The sequence below is a fragment of the Gopherus flavomarginatus genome, chromosome 16 (assembly GCF_025201925.1).
Source record: "Gopherus flavomarginatus isolate rGopFla2 chromosome 16, rGopFla2.mat.asm, whole genome shotgun sequence".
In the NCBI taxonomy this organism is placed as follows: domain Eukaryota; kingdom Metazoa; phylum Chordata; order Testudines; family Testudinidae; genus Gopherus; species Gopherus flavomarginatus.
In genome coordinates this window covers 1,827,762-1,845,691 of record NC_066632.1, presented here as the reverse complement: position 1 = coordinate 1,845,691, position 17,930 = coordinate 1,827,762, and the positions used below count along the sequence as shown (strand labels likewise).

The window sequence follows — 17,930 nt, the reverse complement described above, 5'->3', positions numbered from 1 at the left end:
TGCCCTGTTCTAATCTCAGCTCTGGCACAGACTAGCTGGGAGGCCCAGGGCAAATCCCTGCCCCTGACAAATGGGCGAAGTGAGACACCATTACCAAGCCAGCTCCCAGGATGGTGGACTGGATTAGCTCGTTTGCACAGCATTTTAGTCACAGAAGCAGCACAGCAGAACGCCCAGAAGAAGAGTCCTTTAGAGACTGAATACTTCCCCATTACTGATGAGTGAGACCCCACCAGGGAGCACATGAAGCTTGTTTCTGGGACTGGCACGGCAGGCAGGATCCCTCTGCAGAGATGGACTGGAGCATGTAAATCCAGCTCTTGCCTCCAGCTTTGCACGGCTCCAAATCAGAAGCAGACCAGTATGATTGGCAGCTTACGTCCTGGATAATCAGATCTCCACCTTCCCATCACCGCATTACAATCTGCATTCTTACAGCCAGCGATGGAGGACCAGCCGTGAGGGGACCAAATTGGAGACATGGGAGGCAACACACAGGCCCTCTGGAGGATTCACTTAGTGCTTTGGAAAGGTTCATGAGATGTCACAAGAAAATGGAAGCTGCAGAACTCCAGGAAACTTACAAGATGGCTACTGATGGCTGAGATAGAGGCTTGTAAGTTTCCAAAAGTACGGAGGAGTCAAGCTGAGATCACTAGAGGGGTACCTGGGCCAGACCCTCAGCTGGTGTAAGTGACTGTAGCACCAATGACTAATGGGGCAATACCATTTATGCCCTCTTCATGTGGGCAGACTTCCCCAGGGAGAGCAAGAATGGGCACTGACTCAACCGTGGGAAGGGTTGGTTTGTCTCATCAGTGACCCCTGCATCAGAACCTGCCTTCTTGCCCCTTGCAAAATGCCACTAACCCAGGACGATGTTTGATGGCAAGCAAAGCATTCTTTATGCCTGAGCTGCTGAGGCTTTCACCGGGCTCATTAGATATCCCGATGTTCCCACGATGCTTCTCTCCTGGGAGCCTCGACCTGTAGATGGTTCAGGGTCCCCTTGGTTCATTTGCTATCCTTAGTGGCAAGGCACGCGATTCCTTGCTAGCTGTTTCTGTTGGAGGATCCCCAGAGCAGTGCCAAGGGTTGCTGGAATTCCATAAGGGTACGTGTCATCTTCTAGGGCCAAAGCCAAATTCTGGGTTGTACACTGAGCCACTACAACCTGGAAGGGGACCCACAACAGGCTCAAAACAAACCAGTCAGTAGGGAAACAAACACTTAAAATCCCCACAGACCAGCGGTTCTCAAACTGTGGGTCAGGACCTCAAAGCAGGTCGCGACCTCATGTTAGTGGGGTCACCAGGGCAGGTTTAGATTTGCTGAGGCCCAGGGACAAAGCCCAAGGGCTTTAGGACTCAGATTCCAGACCCCTGTCCAGGACTGAAGCCCTTGGACTTTGGCTGACCCATCCCCACAGAGCTCTGCATGTTCAGGCTTCAGTCCCCGCTCCTGGGGTCATGTCATAATTTTTACTGTTGAAAGGGAGTCGCACTGCAATGAAGTTTGAGAACTCCTGCCATAGGCTAAGTGGCCAGATGCCTCAGTTATTCAACCCACACCAACATCTAGTAGGTCTGAGCAGTGGTAGTGAGGCAAGGAACCCAGTTTTCTACTCCCAGCTGTGACACACTCAAGCGAGACCCTTCCCCTCTGCGCCTCGGTTGCTCCACCACGAGGGCCAATGCTTATAAAGCTCTTTGGAGAGAAGTAGTGCCAACCACCCTACTTAGCCAATCCCAGTTTGGACCAGGTCGTGCCTGACACTGGATTCAGAGGCAGTTTCCAGTCCACGTGGAAAAGGAGGCTGTTACCTTCCTATTAAGGTGGTGGTGTTAGAGCTCCTTTTACCTCCGTCCCACCACAGCCTCGTGAGGATGTCTGGCAGACAGAAGTGGTCTTCTCACAAGCTATTCCTAAGCTGCCTCCAGTGTGTCTGTGTACATCTCCAAGGGAACATTGGGGAAAGGACGTTTTCGGACGCTGTGAAGTACCAGCAGGGCCACCCTGACCATGGCTAAAGACTCCTCCAGCCAGAAGCAACATGTATTTCCATTTTCCTGGGCAGTCCGTGAGATTTGAGCCCCAGGTACACACAACCCACCCCCTCCAGAGGGCACTGTTTGTCCCAAGGCGGCTAATTGGTTTTCATTCAGTAGAGACCTCACCCTCCCTTAGAAGCGAATACACTTAAAGGAAAAGCCCTATTTGGCAGCTGTTCGTACAGGCAGGCAAGTTACTCAGTTCTTCCTTACACAAAAGGATCCTCTGAGCGGCTCTTCCCCACGGCAGCTGCCAGGGGGCAGACCGCTGCCAGAGAGGGCAGTTTGCACTGGTGCAGCTCACTCTGATTTCAGGCAGGGTTGGGTGACACCAGCCATTTCTGCTAGTGCAGCTGCTGCAGCGGATGGAATGCAGGCAGCTCCCAAGGCTTAGGAATTTGAGGTAGCAGTGCTGTCAGCCAGCCGGCCAGCGACCTGCCCCCACCCAGTCAGCCAATCTTGCTCACTGGGTTTACCCCCACTTACTCCAACTCATGCTCTGCTTCCCATGAGAATCATAGAACTGGAAGGGACCTTGAGAGGAATCTAGTCCAGTCTCCTGCACTCAAGGCAGGGTTAAGGATTATCTAGACCAGTGGTATTCAAAGCCAGTCGCCACTTGTTCAAGGAAAGCCCTTGGCAGGCCGGGCCGGTTTGTTTACCTGCCGTATCCGCAGGTTTGGCCGAGCGCAGCTCCCACTGGCTGCAGTTTGCTGCTCCAGGTCAATGGGGGCTGTGGGAAGCGGCGCAGGCCAAGGGATGTGCCGGCCACTGCTTCTCGCAGCCCTCATTGACCTGGAGCAGCGAACTGCAGCCAGTGGGAGCAGCAATCGGCTGAATCTGTGGACACGGCTGGTAAATAAACCAGCCCAGCCAGCCATGGGCTTTCCCTGAACAAGCGGTGGACTGGTTTTGAGAACCACTGATCTAGACCATCCCTGACAGGTTTTTGTTTAACTTGCTCTGAAAAATCTCCAATGATGGAGATTCCACAACCTCCCTAGGAATGTATTCCAGTGTTTAACCACCCTGACAGCTAGGAAACTTAAGTTGCCCTTGCTGCAATTTAAGCCCATTGCTTCTTGTCCTATCCTCAGAGGGCAGGGAAGTGTCCCTAATGCATGTACTCCAGCCATACCCTTTCCCCCCAAATGTCCCTGGGAACATGGAAGCAGGCAGATGGAGGGATAAGAGATTGAAGGGGGAATACGATCTCTCACTGCATCTGTCCTAGGTATTTCTATGGCTTGACCCCACCTTCAGGGCATCAACATCTCAGTTAAGGGCTGCAGCATTATGAACTATGGACTGAGTTGCCCTCTCAGCCCAAGGCTGCTGGGTCCGTCCAGGGCAGGTAGGGGACAGCAGCAAGGGATTTCAGATGATAAACAGGCATTTCACCCTCCCGGGGCTGTTTGTGCCCTCCACTTCACACCTGTCTCTCTCCCCACAAGGCTTCCCTTTGCAGGGAAGGATCCTAACAAAGCCACGCTGCTCCATTTGGAAGGTGCCGGCTTTTCTAGTCAGTAAGTGTACTCGGTTTTAAGAAGAGAGGTGCCACGTTCTTAGATTTGCGGGCGTGTGTTTGTTTTTTGTTTTTTTTAAATGAGGTGTCTCCATCACTAGGCTTCATCTATAGTTCACTATCATGCTATATGGGTACTTACCAATATCTCACCCTTTGTGTGCGCAAAATTAGGATTGCGGGTAAAAGAGGAAAAAAAGGACGAGGAGACAGAACAGTGAAGAAAACAAAGTGATGAGGGGGAAGAAGAAGCAGGAAGCACAAAAATGGTAGAAAAAAAGCAGAAAAAAACAGCAAAAGAAAACAGTTACATGCTATTAATTATATTTATACAGCGTTAATGTCCGTATGCACTACATACGGCAAGACTGACACCATGCAATGGGGACATTTTCTAATCCTGTTCTCAAGTCATGCAGACTAAATAGCAATACCACTCAGAACTGGAAGGCTGTGTGGAGAGAGAGAATCAAGGTTTAACATTGCTACCTGGTACTTTCTGATGCTAGCCTTCCCCACGCCCATCCCCTGCCAGACATCTGGCTTGTAATAAGATGGGCACATATTTTACACATGCCCTCTGGTGCCATTTTCCATTTGCCTAGACTATCTGTAACCTAGGAAGGGTTCAGATGTAAAGATCTATTACCCTAAGAACGGATGCAGGTGAGCAGCTAGCTATATAGGCATTTGGAGGTTCTACGCCTTGCAGCATATACCTGTATTTTGTGTCTGCAAATACACAAGGTAAACTAGAAACCCCTGCACCTTCAGACAGGGGGATAGTGCGGCAACTGGTCTGAATTCAGCTCTCCAGAGACTTCTGGGACTGCAAAATGCAGCTCTAAGATTGTACCGAATAGGTTTACATGGCTTCAAGTGGGACCCAAACATACTCAGCCACTTCTACCTATGCTACCAAGAGATGAAGTTATTAAACTGATGTATAGTACCTGATTGGGGATGGCTCTTTTCTTGTTCAGCTGGGTGCTCCTCTGCTGGGCACTGAAATAAAAAAAAAGCAAACCAGCTTCACACTGACAGCACAAGGTGACTGATAAACACTCAGCTACTGTGGCCGTTGAGACCCAGCTTGCATTCGCTGGCTATCGTCTACATCAGCAGGTTGCTTGCAAGGTACGACTTAGCACACTTAGTTAAGTCAGACAGCGAGGAGAGGAGCGGACTAGGGAATGCCTTGTCTTGGAGGGGTAGGGCCTGCTGGACAGAACACAACACCAACAGTCTCTTCTGATGGCATCTGAGGCTATCCGAGCTCTCCACTAACAGCCAATTGAACATGAGAGGCTAAGAGATTTCTGAAGTGTTGTGTTTATCAGCCGCACAAGCCAGCAGCGCTCATGGGCCACCAGGGGGCTTTCAGAGCAGTGCAGCGCAGCTGGGGAGCCTCCAGGTCAGAGCATCTGGCTGATTCACTCTAGCACAACACTCCCTCCTGGACATCCAGCAGTGACTACAGCTTGTTGTGCAAGAAGCGTCACACATTAGCTGTATCTGGCCATTAACAGGGCAAGAGGATAAAGAATTCAAGGCCTTGGCAGTGAACTCAGCCATGCTCGGGCTATGCCCATCACCATGGAATCCAAGGGGGTAGGTAGTTTGAACATTTCTGCTCTGTATTAGATATTTGAGATGTAGCTACAGTCCTTTTGCTCCCCACGCTGGCACGGGGCATGCCTGGGGGTGCTGCCCAGAGCTTCCAAGCCTAAGACTGCAGTGGCAGGTAGGAGTTTGCTGTGGAAGCTGGGTCTGAAGGAGACTGGCAGATGGCCAGAGGAAATCCAAGGGTGTCTTTGCAGGCCAACACTTGCAGTTAAGTTGGGTGCAACTGACTAGATTCTGGACGTGCTCCTGAAAGCTATAGGAGTAACTGACTCACAGTTGCTCCCTCACAGGCTGGGAGGCAGGACTGTTTGCCAAATGCTCAGCATCACTCCATGAGGCGCTCAGGCTCGGTCTACTTTAAAATCAGCATTCACAAGCCTGTTCCAGCTACTGTAACCGCATCCTTTGGCGCTACTGAAGGTAAAGGCAAGCAGGAGTCCATTCCCACAAGTCACCCAAGTACATACTGTTTCTGACAGGTACCCACCCTGTTGTCAAGTGCTGCTCAGTGTAACAGCTGGGTGTGTTAGAGAAGATTCAGAAGAGTCCAGAGGAAAGAGTGAGGTGGTTCAAAGGAAAAACAGGAAAAATTATGAGAGGAAGGAACAGTGAATGAAGTGTGAAAAGCAAAGAGACTTAAAGAGGCGGAAAACCCAGAAGGAAAACCAGAAATGAATCAGAAGGTTAGGAGGGAACCCTGACCATGCTGCCATAAGACAGCCCTTGGGTTGACTGCATTCACTCAACCAACCAGAGGGCGCTTCCATCCATGGGGCTTGCCTACACAGGGAGTTGTTCCTGTTTGACTCCACGTATGGATACTCTCAATTCAGATACAGGCATCCACACGGGGAGTTAATCCACTTTAAAATTTACACTCTACCTTATTAGGGATTCATTTTCATGTGTAGACAAGTCCTTGGCTCTGTTCTTCCTTTGCTATGGGAGGTTTAGTTCATACCCACTGTATAGTTTGAGATATTAAAAAGGTCTTGTCTGCTCTGGTGGACATTTAGAAGATCCCCGTTTCCTTGGCCAAAACACAGGCAGTCAGTGAGACTGAGAAGAGCCCTACGACCCTTTCCCCTCCCCTCTGTCTGGTCTATTTTCATCTAAAGCTCTCTGGGGTAGGGATCTTCCATTACTCTGTACAGCACCCAGCCCAATGGTGCCCCAACCTTGGCTGGTCCCTAGGCACCGCACCCCTGCCCCCTTCAGGCAAAAGCCTGGAACAAAGGAACTTTACCCAAGGCCCTGCAGACCAGACTCACTTTAGAGAAGCAATGGGAACAGCCCACGTGAAGCCAGTGCTGCCCCCACCAACCGCTCCCAGCCCTAAAGCGTTTGACTCCAGTCCTGCAGCCGTAACAGAGGGAGCCGAAGTCTCCGACATCCACTGAACAGGTTTACAGCTTTCAGGACCGTTCAGCTCCTTGCCCTATGGGCTCTGCATAGCTGCTGCTACCCCCCTTAAACGCTCACTGATTACTTGCAATTAAGTGCCTTGGTTACCTAGAGGTCCTACAACCCACACTTCCCAGCTACAGCAGGTAGACACCTACTTGGCAAATCCAATGAAGTCTTCATGGTTAGTGTTGATATAGGAGAGCTCAATGTCGATCAATAGTAGAACCTGGAAAGACATATACAGTCGAGTCAGCTGAACACAGTAATAGGCCTACAATGAAAGTGCCACTTTCAGCACATCAGGCGTCAGCACTGGTCAAATCAAAGCTGCTCCCCAGCACAGAGACTTGTCTGGAAAGCCCTGCACACTGCTGCAGAGATCAACAGTGGCAGCAGAAAGGTGCAGTTTGAATTGCTACCAGCAGAGGGTACTGTAGGATTGCTGGTGCCCTGAGCGAGAGGTGTGCTGGGCTCAGAGGATTTGCAAAGTGGAGCAGGATGTTATTTTACCGCATGGCTCTGGTTGGAGTGCCAGGTTCTCCCCAAACAGCACTGAGATCAGACACCCTTCTGTCCTGAATGAGTCACATTTTATGTCGCCCTCTGCATGAATCACAACCCTCAAAGTGCTGGATGCATCACAGGACAGACATGCTCCCTGCATCACAAGAGGAGCTTACCTGGTCCTTTGTTTTTCCTTCCCGTTCCCTGATGTAAGTGGTAACAATCCTCTCTGTCTCCTCTCGTAATCTGGGGTAGGAGCCAAGCTGAGAAGCAGGGAGTAAGAGAGTGGAAGATTAGATCACGGCAGCCGTCACGGTAGTCACAAAAAGCTTGACACAGAAGCACTCACAAAACTGAAGAGGGCAGGAAAGGACTGGACTAACCCCCAGTTGTGTCAGTCGGACAGAAGTGGGGCTCAGAGGACAGAAAAGAAAAGTCAGTTCTCTGCTGTTTCTGTAGAGATTAGCAGGATCAGCTTTTGGTGGGCCTTAAATGTGTTTGGCAAATGTACTGTCTCTTTCCCACCCCCCACAGGTAAGGAGATCACCCAAGCATGAAGCCTGGACTAATGCTAAGCGAAGTGACCAAAATTCTTTTCCAGAGATACTGGCCCTCAGCTATTTCAGGAGCCTTTTTAGCTGTTGTTGCTATGGTGTGAAGCAACACCTGTGCAATATGTCTCTGCAGGACCCATGCCAGAAAGCCACGTTAACATTAGGAGTCTAGACTTGCAGGTGTGTCCTTGGCTGAAGGTGTTCAGATGTCCATGGACACAGATCCCCAAAATGTTAGTTTAATGGTCTCAAACTCACTTTGATCAGCTGGGTCCTGCGAGCCAGTACATTCCAGATGTTCAGATTAGACAGAGGAAGAATTAAAACCAGTTACCTTTTCCGCACACTTTTTAATGACAGTGGCCAGCTCTGAGACCACCAGATCAACACACTTCAGACTGGGCTCTTTGAGTTTTACAATCTGTTTTTTCACTATAGCTTCAAAAGCCATGTCAGGTGTGAAGAGCCCCGTCCTGCCTCATGCAGAGCACAAGAGTGGAAAGAGGAGACACCAAAAGGCACGCAGGGTGGAAAAAACAGCAACCAAGACAGAAAGAAAAGAAAATGAGATAAAAATGGTTAGTAACATGCAAAGGGAAAAGCAGCAGCACTTCTCCCAGGAAATTCCTTCAGTTTCCTCAGATTCGTTTTAAAAATACATTTAATTAATTTACTATCAGGTTCTTAATTCACCTTGTTAAATCCTGGCCTTCATAAAGATTCAGTTCTCATTCTCCGGCTCACCACTGCTGTGCCCCTTATGGGATCATTTACACTGGCACAAAGTGACTACAATGGGGGGACGATGGTGAATCTTTCCCACGCCCTGGTGTTTCCAGGAGCCAAAAGCACGTGATGGCATCCCACCGGCACCTGAGCCCTGAAAGTCTTGCTCACCTGGGTCTTTAATAAAGGCAAAGGCTCCTCTGCTTCCTTCCCCTCCCTGCCTCACCTCCATGCCAACCTTCAAGTTAGAATTAGTCCTGATCTAGCACCCTGCTAGGCTTCAAGGTCGCTGCTTTACCATGGGGAAGGGGACACTGCATGCTGCCCTCTGATGGCATGGAGCGCCGGTTTCTCTCTTTAGCTGTTTGAGATAGCCACTGCTACGAATCACATGGAAGTTGAGGGACAGGGGAGGAAGCCGACTGCTGCCATTTCCAGATTCCCCAATCTAGTGGTTTATTAGGGCTAGAACCTGTTTCCAATCAATCAGGGCGTGTGTCTAGACTGGGTGGGTGGTACTTGGTAAAAAGAACTGCTAGCGCCAAAGAAGCCCGGCTTGAACAAGCTGTTCTGATTTGATCTGGATTCCTGTGGAAGCAGACTACCTGCTGATGAGAACTCATCTGCATGTTACTCCTGCAAGCTGCCATGTGGACTCACTACAAAGAAGTCTCTTGAGTTTTCCCCACCATGTCAGCTGGGACTGAAGGAACTTTGGCAGCAAGTGCTGGCTTTTCCACGTTACAGCAATTACTACAATCACAGCAAAACAGAGCAGCACTCCTGATCCGGACACAAACAGCCCCCTGCCCATGTCCTACAATACGAATCACTGGACGAGTGCTGAAGTTCTCTACTCAAGCAAGACACATTGGGAAGCAGGAGCTGGAGGCTATTTCACTTTTTGGAACGGCCTCAAAGTTGCAAACAGCCTTTTACTACGGACATAAGCACTTGTCTACCAGGCATATCCAGAACTTGACAGACTGGATCAGAGCCAGGGATCCATCTAATCCAGGATCCTGTCTCTGAACAGCTAATTTTTAGAGATGTGAATTTATTTAGGAAATTTCCTCAATCTATTATTACCCTATCAAGCTAAAAAGCAGGGTGGTCCCAAGCAGCTAGTTATTAAATATGGAAGTGGCTAATTTATCCTGGGCTACTGCATAGTACCAGAGTAACGAACACTTCCAGAGAGTGAGAAACCTTTTGAAATGGTGCTCACTATCGAGACTTCATTAATTGCAGGATTTATAAAACAAGCCACAATGAACGTGAAGGTCATTTGCTACAATAGCTGCTTCCAGCTTTTGCTCCCATTCTCCACAGCTTCCCAGAGTGTAGCAAAGCAGCAGCTGAACTCACAGATGGAGAAGACACATGCTAAGACAGGCACCAGAACCCAGGAATAGCCTGCCCACCTGCCTGGCAGACTCCAAAGCGCTCTGAGGCAAAAGCCTCGGCAGCATCTGTTTCAATCTGCCACAGAGCACTGCAGCTGGAGGTCACAGGGACCTCGTTTGAGATCATCCCATGGGGACAGAGCCGAGACACGTTAGGATAATCACCATCCCTAGCTCTTAGCACTGCTCATCAGTAGATCTTCAAGTGCCTTACCAAGCACGTCAGTAACATGACCCCCATTTTACAAACGGGCTATGGAGGCCCAGAGAAGGGGAGCGACACCCTGCAGGCCAGTGTCAGAGCTGGGAACAGAACCCCAGGCGCCAGAGTCCCAGTTCGGTGCTCTATTCACTAAGCCACACTGAGACAGAGTCCCATGGTGCTGGGCGCTGCCTGGATCTTTATCATGATTGACAGCAAGGACAGTATTCCTCAGAGCTGGGCAATGCCAGCATCTCAGGTGGCACGGAGGCATGCCCAGGGCCAGGCATGCCAATCAGCTGAGTGATGAGGTTTTCACATTAGGTAAGCGAGCAGGCTAGGCGTGAAATGTCAGCGTGACCTCTTTTGCCTACACACATCCAGTTCTGGGGAGTTTTCCAGGCAGGGGAGGACATTGCTATGTTGGAAGCACACCTGCTTTGCCACCCCACTACTAGGAAGGGACTGGAGAGGCTCCAGCGGGTTCAATACCTTACTGGTACACTGTCTAACTGTATTGATTAACTCCTGAATAACCAAGTCGACACACTTCAGACAAGGCTCTTTCAGCTTCACCACCTGCTTTTTCACAATGGCCTCGAATGCCAAGTCTGGCGTGAAAAGCCCCGTCCTACAGGCATCCACACGCAGGGGTGAGGGAGGGCAGAGACATGGCAGAGAAAAAACAAAATGGGTGAAGAAGTTTAAAGGCAACTGTCTGTGACCTGATGAGAGAGCAGCAGACAGAGACATCGACTCCCTCCCCCAGACAGACAGGCCTCGATACCAACAGGATCTTCACTTGGGGATGTGCAGCCGTAATTCTCCCATGGAGCAGGGGGTGGGTTAAACCTCCTTTGAGAGCACGATGCTGCTTTGTGACTTAGACGCACACAAAGCTGCTCTCTAGCACATGGGATCTGGAGTCACTGCCTAGTGCAGAGACACTTAAGGCAATTTTATTGTAGGTTACATCTACGCTGCAAGTGGACAGGCCAGGAGCCTTTTCAACCTCATGCAGAGTAGGCAATTCCAGAGTCAATATTCAGGCAGAAAACACAAGTGGGACCAGCCCAGCAAGGCAGACATGCTAAGAGAAGGAGTAAGTCTACGGTGAGGCCTCTTTGGGATGATGAACTCAGCCCCGTCAGGCCTAGGGTTCGCTAGTTCTCAGAGCTACATCCTCAGTGCAGCATGGATTAATCCAGACGCTCAGCCCAAGTGCAGCTCCATCACTGAGCTTAGTCCGTGCCAAATGGATCTTCTTTGACAGCATCCCGGAGCCAGAAGTTCAAGTGCAATGGTACAGTAATAACCTAGATCCCTTTTCTTTTAGTTGGAAGTTTAGATCTCAAAAACTCTCCACATACTATTTTCTGTCCGTTTGGGAAGATGCACAAGGCAATGGAGGAATTCTTTTATCCTCTGATTTCAAGGGACAACAGGAAACAGCAGAGAGTCCTGTGGTGCCTTATAGATAGGAACAGGAAACAGATCTCACTCCTTTACTAAACTCTACCAGCAAGAGTAACAGAACCAACATTCAGAGTTTGCTCTTGGTTCTCAATAGAGATGGCTCCATCCCTACTCCCAGAATCAGAGTTAGATCCAATACTGCACTGTTCAGACACATGGAAGAAAACTACATCGGCAACGTAACTGTTAACCATCTAATTCTCTCTCCCATTTCCAACAACAAACTGTGGTTCTAAACACCTTTTGCTTCCACATGACACACAAGCTGGCTGTAGCTGTTCAGAACTGACAGCTACATAAGGTTCATGGTAGTGTTTATCATACAATAATGGCACAAACATGACTGAACTGCTTGTAGGACAACAAGACGTGTGATTGGCACTAAAGATCTCCTGCTCCGATACTTGCCTTATGCCGTGGATGTTTTTAATTGCATAGCTAATTTCTCGCCTCAAGTCCTTTTCATCAAATTCCATCTAAAAAAAGATGTTAGACAGTTTAGATTATACAGCAAGGCCCTTCTGGGTTGAAGCACAATCGCAGCTCAGGCTTCTAACTGAAGGTGGCTCATGTTTAAACTGCTTTTTCAAACAGCTACAAGAGGCAAACATATGCCTACCTGTTCGTAGATGTAGCTAGCGTGCCATTGGTGCCAAGTACTTCTGACCTGTAAAGAGACACTGCCCCTCTCCCCCAAGTTCCTTGCCACGTAGGTAAGCAGTAGAAAGGCTGAGTGAATGAGCAGTGAATTACAGCACATCTTCTTAGCACCCTGTGTATGACAGGTGCGAGTGGGGGTACAGCAGACTGCCCGCCCTCCCATAAAACCTGATGTTTTTCTGTTTTATTATGGGGTGTCTGAAGTAGGTAGAACCCCTGTCAGCTGCCCTGCTTTATAAGTCAGAGGAGGTTTTGCTTACCTAGAAACATCAGCACCAACTGCTGATCTGCCACATCCCAGGACAGCTGATCCCAAAGACAACATCCCATCTCTATGTCTTCTCAAGATGGACACAGACTAGCTTGTCTCCTCATCTCACAGCTCTGCTCTGGCAAAGATTCTTATGCCAAGCAGCAATAGATGAGCAGGAGGAGAGGGAGGTTCCTAACCAGCTCAGTGGTTTACTAAGCAGTAGATCAACCCAACACCATGGAAGGACGGTCAACAGACCCTTCTGCTGGCTGCCAAACAAGCAGAAAGCCTGAAGACAGGCATACACTCTGGAGATACTCCCCCAGCCATACAGCTGGCAACCAGTGATATTCTGCTTTGCGTGGAGAGAGGAAAACACCACTGCTGGACAGAAGAATTAAAACCAGCATTAGCTTTACCTTCACCAGCTCAAAGGGGAATCTCTCGTGGAAGATGCGATTAATTCTGGCACCACCCGAGAGTTCTAGTGTGTCCACTTGGTCTCCTGAGCCTTCAATACGCTTCTCAAAGTCCACGCCAAACTGCTGGACCATCCTGCAAAGAACCAACAGGAGTAACAGGCATTAGACAAATACGGCAAAGGCGGTAACAGATTAGCCATTCAGGCTACAGCCACACTATATTCAGAGCCATGCTAGCCATAATCTCTATTTCATCTGGGCAGGGCCATCTGAGAATTCTCTTCTACTTCCATGAATCCTATGGGGAAAGAATTTCTTCTCCCTTTCGCTACAATTAGGGAAACAAAAACAATTGTCATTCCCCTTCTTTCAGAGCCTAAGAACATACATGCTTGTTCTCTGCTTTTATACAAGGCTTTTGACCAAAAGGATTACACAGGAGATCCTTGTAGGCACAACAAATCCAAGACAATGCAGTTATTTGCCTGCAGAGCTTGTCTGCCAGGCATCGTAGCTACAGATTTCACGAGCCCTCCCAATGTTCCCATCAGCCTAGCGTTGCAAGGTATTTAGTCTCATGTCCATGCCAACTCTGGGTGGCACCACCCGTTAAAGCTGGCATGTCCTGCCCCCACAATGCCAATTTCTAATGCCAGGTGCTAAGCATTGTGCATTTCCTTGGGATCAGCAGCCAGCTGGGATTCATACGCTTCAAGCAAAGAGCAAGTTAAATATGGACCTATGTTAAAACCTGTAAGTGTCAATTTCAGGCTAGACTCTCTCCTTCTCATCAGCGAGGCTGGTTGAAATCCAGCACCTGTACATGGAAGAGGGGACTGGAGCAACATACTGTAGCAAAGCTTTGGTTTTCCGTGTGGGGTCGTCAGGGCGGAAGTTCTTGTATTCCTCCACTTCCTTCTCCAGGGAGAGCAGCTGGCTCTGCAGCTTGCTGCGCAGCGAGGGCAGGGTATCACGGATGTGGTTGGTCAGTTGCTACAAGAGGATTGGAGAAGTGGTCAGCACTGCTGGTCCTCTTACCTGCGCGAGCTTCCCCTCACTACAAGCTATGTCGAGAATGGACAGGTAAGCCAGAGCCAACACTGCACAACAGGAGACTTGAGAAAATGCTTGTCAACGGACCAGGTTTGAATGCTTTCACTGAACTGGCCACTCTAAGATCAGAAATAAGTTATAGTCCAGGTCTCCTACTGTTCATTTAAAGAGACAATAGTCAGTCAGTTTCAGAGATTTTACAGCAGTCTTAGGCCTCAAACCAGTCCCATTCTGCAGCTTTACAAGTCAGATTTTCCAGTTTTAAAGTATTTTGCCTTCTCCTACTTTGTGAAAGACCCACACAACAAGGGGAGCTGACTATATGGGGAAAATAACAAAACTGACCACACACTGGTGGCCAATTGTAGCACGTAAGCCAAGTAGAAGAGATTTCCCCTCCATTCTGTTGGCTACAAGCATCTTCAGCATTGCTTAGAATTCACACTAGAATGCACAGGGGTTCAGACAAGTGGGACTTTCATTAGTCATTCTGCAGATGGGGAAACCCAGGCTGGCCCAAGAGCAGACTTACCCAAGATCACACATGATGTTTTGTGTGGGCTGGCCACAGATCCAATCTAACTTCTTATCCCCCGTTCTAATCACTTGACAATGCGCTCCCCACTACAACTCAGAGCTGTGAGTAAACTGACCCTCCACCTAAGCAAGTAAGTAGGGCCTATGCACTGACATTAACCTCAGGCTGGCCTACCTGGTTGAGGACTTTCTGTAAGTGAGGTGTGCCCATTCGATCTGCCATGTGCCTGTAGGCTGGGTGAGAAAGGAAGAACTTCCGCTCTGCGGCCAGGGCTGCTCTGATGTCCTTCTTGCCTTCTATATCCTTCTGGCTCCGATTAACGACGCCAATGTAGCCTGCAATGGGACAATTCCACATGTTAACTCTTTCTAGAGCTTTGCACAGCTGGTGCACCAGCCTTGAACACCTGTGCACCCTGCAGGGAACCCTGGGGTTATTGATACAGTTACAAAGGTGAACTTTATACTACTTGCACAAAGGGGAATCTCTCCAAGAAGGTAACCAGGTTCCCTACAGAGCACACTCCCTGCTGGCAGGTACCATCACAGCTGCTGCAATGCAGAAGAGCTCTGGGACTTCCCTCTTTCACAATCTATAGAAGACAGGGGAGTGTGTGGGGACCTCAGCAGAATGCAGATTGCATAAGGATGGTGATTTCTACCTCTTCTTAAAGGAAGCAGTTTGTTCTCCAGGATGTCTCTGGCATCAGTGCCCTCATCCATCAGGTCTAGTTTGGTGATCACTCCAATTGTCCGTAGGCCTGAGAGAGAGAGGGGTAGAAAGATCATTGGAGAAGCAGCTAATCAACATCACATCCCCTACTTTGCCAGATACGTTGAGAGCAGCTGACCAGGTCTGTAGTTAGACATGCAGAGACAGCAGCTCTGAGTTTCTGAAAGCAGGAGCAATAACCCTCAAATCAGCCTGCAGCACTCAAGTTGCAGTTTCAATGTTCACAGCTGGCTTGTATGGCGAGATGAGCTAGTTATTAACTCCATGACTGGACAGTTTAGTGCACCAGCCTGAGTGACAAGAGTCACATAACTCGTTAGGCAAGACCTAAGCGCGTCAAGTCACACCCTTCAGTGAAGGTTGTCACCCAAGCAAGCCAACAGGTCACCGTGTGAGTCTGCCTGGAGGACTCTGGGAAATAAAGAACACACCTAGTGGAAGTCAGAGGACAGGAGGGTGGTAGGAAGAGTGACATGGGGTGTGGGGGAGGAGATGAGGGACGATGACACACGACTTGTCAACAGGAGACCCGGCTAAAGCAACCACCACTGCCCTTAATGGGGCCAGGAGAAGAGAGCCAGGATTTTCTTCCAAAGATTCAATGACATCAAGCTACCCTGTTCTAATAGGGCATTCCACTTGGCACAGCCAGCCAGGATTCCCCACAGTGGCAAGAGCTGCTCAGCAAAACACAAGGGAATCCTGGTATCCCCTCCCTTTGTTAAAGGATTCTGCAGCAGTTATGTTACCACAGCAGGTCGGCACGTTTGTTTTACCTTGAGGATCTACTTCTTTTGCCATTTTAAGAGCATCTGAGTTCGCCAGATCCATGTTGGCTGGAGTCACCGCAAGAATCAGGCTGCTTTCTCGGCTGATAAACTGCAAGATCATGTCCTTGATCTGGTACTCAATATCTTGGGGCTGGTCTCCCACCGGCACCTTGGTGATACCCGGAAGATCGATCAACGTCAGATTCAGCACTGAGGAGAGAGGAAAGCAGAGAGCTCATGCAGTGTGAAGCGATGCAGAACATTTTATCCCTGCAGTGAATGGGGGGAAGGAAGGGGCGTGTGCAGGGGGTGCACAGAGGACCAGCTAGGATATTCTGTTTGTCCTCCGTAGATCACTGCAAAGCTTGCTGCTCGGGAACAGATCCTGGTCTTTGGGGACCTTCAAACCTCCCTCTGAGATGCTGTTTCTTTTCCATTAGTTGAAATGTCACAACACCCATTTCTCTAGTCTCTGCATTTAGAAGCCTGCAGACATAACGTGCTCTGATCAGAAGAATGCAAGTCTCACTCACCGTGTGGTGAATATACCCTCAAGTTGATGGGAATAGGAGAGATTCCTTTATTGGTTCCTGTGACTCGGTCTGTCTCTGCTTCGATCTCCTGCCGAACCTCGTCAAAATCCGTGAACTTTTTGGATTTGCAGTGCAAAAACTCTGCATATTCTGGAAGAGATACACCCCCTTGGTTTGTAACGAAACACACTGGTTTGCAACTAGCCTTCCTTTACCAGCCCCAGTGTAAACAGACCCAGGCCCAGCAGACTTGCTGCTTACAACACTGAATGTAGTCCTTGCCCGCTGAAATTCAGCAATGCAGCATCAGCTCTGTGGGAGCCCATTGAGCTACACGCCTGAGAAGAGATGCTGGTGCAGAAAGCAGTCATGAAATCACACTACGCTTTGTGAGCATTATGGGGATTCAGAGCTGGAGGAAGGAAGTCAGGACAGTCTAATGCAGGAGAGTTGGGCCAATCAGGAGAATGCAGCAATGATTGCTAGAGACTGATTCAAAGCCCACCACATTCACCCACCCCCAGGAGGTGACACTGCCTCTCAGGAGCATGATGAGAGCTGCTTCTCTCAGTACTGTGGAACAGAGGAATGGCCATACTGGGTCAGATCAAAGATCCATCCAGCCCAGGATCCTGTCTGACAGTGGCCAATGCCAGGTGCCCCAGAGGGAATGAACAGAACAGGGAATCAGCAAGTGATCCATCTCCTGTCGCCCATTCCCAGCTTCTGGTAAACAGAGGCTAGGGACACCATCTATGGCTAATAGCCATTGATGGACCTGTCCTCCATGAACTTATCTAGTTCTGTTTTGAACCCTGTTACACTCTTGGCCTTCACAACATCCTCTGGCAAGGAGTTCCACGGGTTGACTGTGCATTGTGTGAAGAAATACTTCCTTTTGTTTGCTTCAAACGTGCTGCCTATTAATTCCATTGGGTGACCCCTAGTTCCTGTATTATGAGAAGGAGTAAATAGCACTTCCCTCTTCACTTTCTCCACAGCAGTCATGATTTTACAGACTTCTAGCATATCACCAGGAAGTGACAGAATTATTTCTCTAGCACATCATTTCCAGTGAGCTTCCAACAGCTACCAGAGGGGGGAGCACACCCTTCCAGAAACAGGGTTTCAGATCTTAACTCACAGCTAGAGCCAACCCTCATCTGCCTTCCTGTTTGCTAAAAGCACCTTGCCTTCAAGTTCAGCTAAGCCTTTGGTGGAGGGACTCTGTTTATACAGCACAGAGCACAACTGAAGTGCTTGTTCCTGATTAGGATCTCTGGGTGCTTCCACAACAGGTTGCCTTGGGGAAGAAGAAATGGAGGCTGAGCTGCCTCTCCTTGTAAAGGTCCAGGAGCCCACACAGCAGAGGTTAGGGCACAGAGAAGTCGCTTTCCAAGGAGGACATGGGCCTGAGTTGTTTTGTTCCCCTACCCAGCCAGCATGTTCTTAGATTGAGGCCCCTTTGTGCTGCACAGAGTGACAGTCCCTG

The 17,930-nt window shown here is 49.3% G+C and overlaps 1 protein-coding gene across 11 annotated transcripts in view; it reads right to left on the bottom strand.

Annotated features, from left to right (window-relative positions):
• The window catches only part of DNM2 (dynamin 2), a 61,336-nt gene that overhangs the window by 17,505 nt on the left and 25,901 nt on the right, over positions 1-17,930 (bottom strand). For 4 of the 11 annotated variants that reach the window (XM_050925244.1, XM_050925247.1, XM_050925251.1 and 1 more), the window contains exons 3-13: positions 16,439-16,588; positions 15,912-16,115; positions 15,065-15,163; positions 14,578-14,738; positions 13,663-13,805; positions 12,810-12,945; positions 11,886-11,953; positions 10,494-10,632; positions 7,290-7,376; positions 6,765-6,835; positions 4,530-4,581 (exon numbers count right to left, since the gene is read on the bottom strand). In XM_050925244.1, coding sequence (XP_050781201.1) covers positions 4,530-4,581; positions 6,765-6,835; positions 7,290-7,376; positions 10,494-10,632; positions 11,886-11,953; positions 12,810-12,945; positions 13,663-13,805; positions 14,578-14,738; positions 15,065-15,163; positions 15,912-16,115; positions 16,439-16,588 — 1,310 coding nt within the window. Of the gene's footprint in view, positions 1-3,718; positions 3,731-4,529; positions 4,582-6,764; positions 6,836-7,289; positions 7,377-8,001; positions 8,141-10,493; positions 10,633-11,885; positions 11,954-12,809; positions 12,946-13,662; positions 13,806-14,577; positions 14,739-15,064; positions 15,164-15,911; positions 16,116-16,438; positions 16,589-17,930 lie in introns of all 11 variants that reach the window. The other 7 variants (XM_050925245.1, XM_050925252.1, XM_050925255.1 and 4 more) reach the window with 3 other exon arrangements.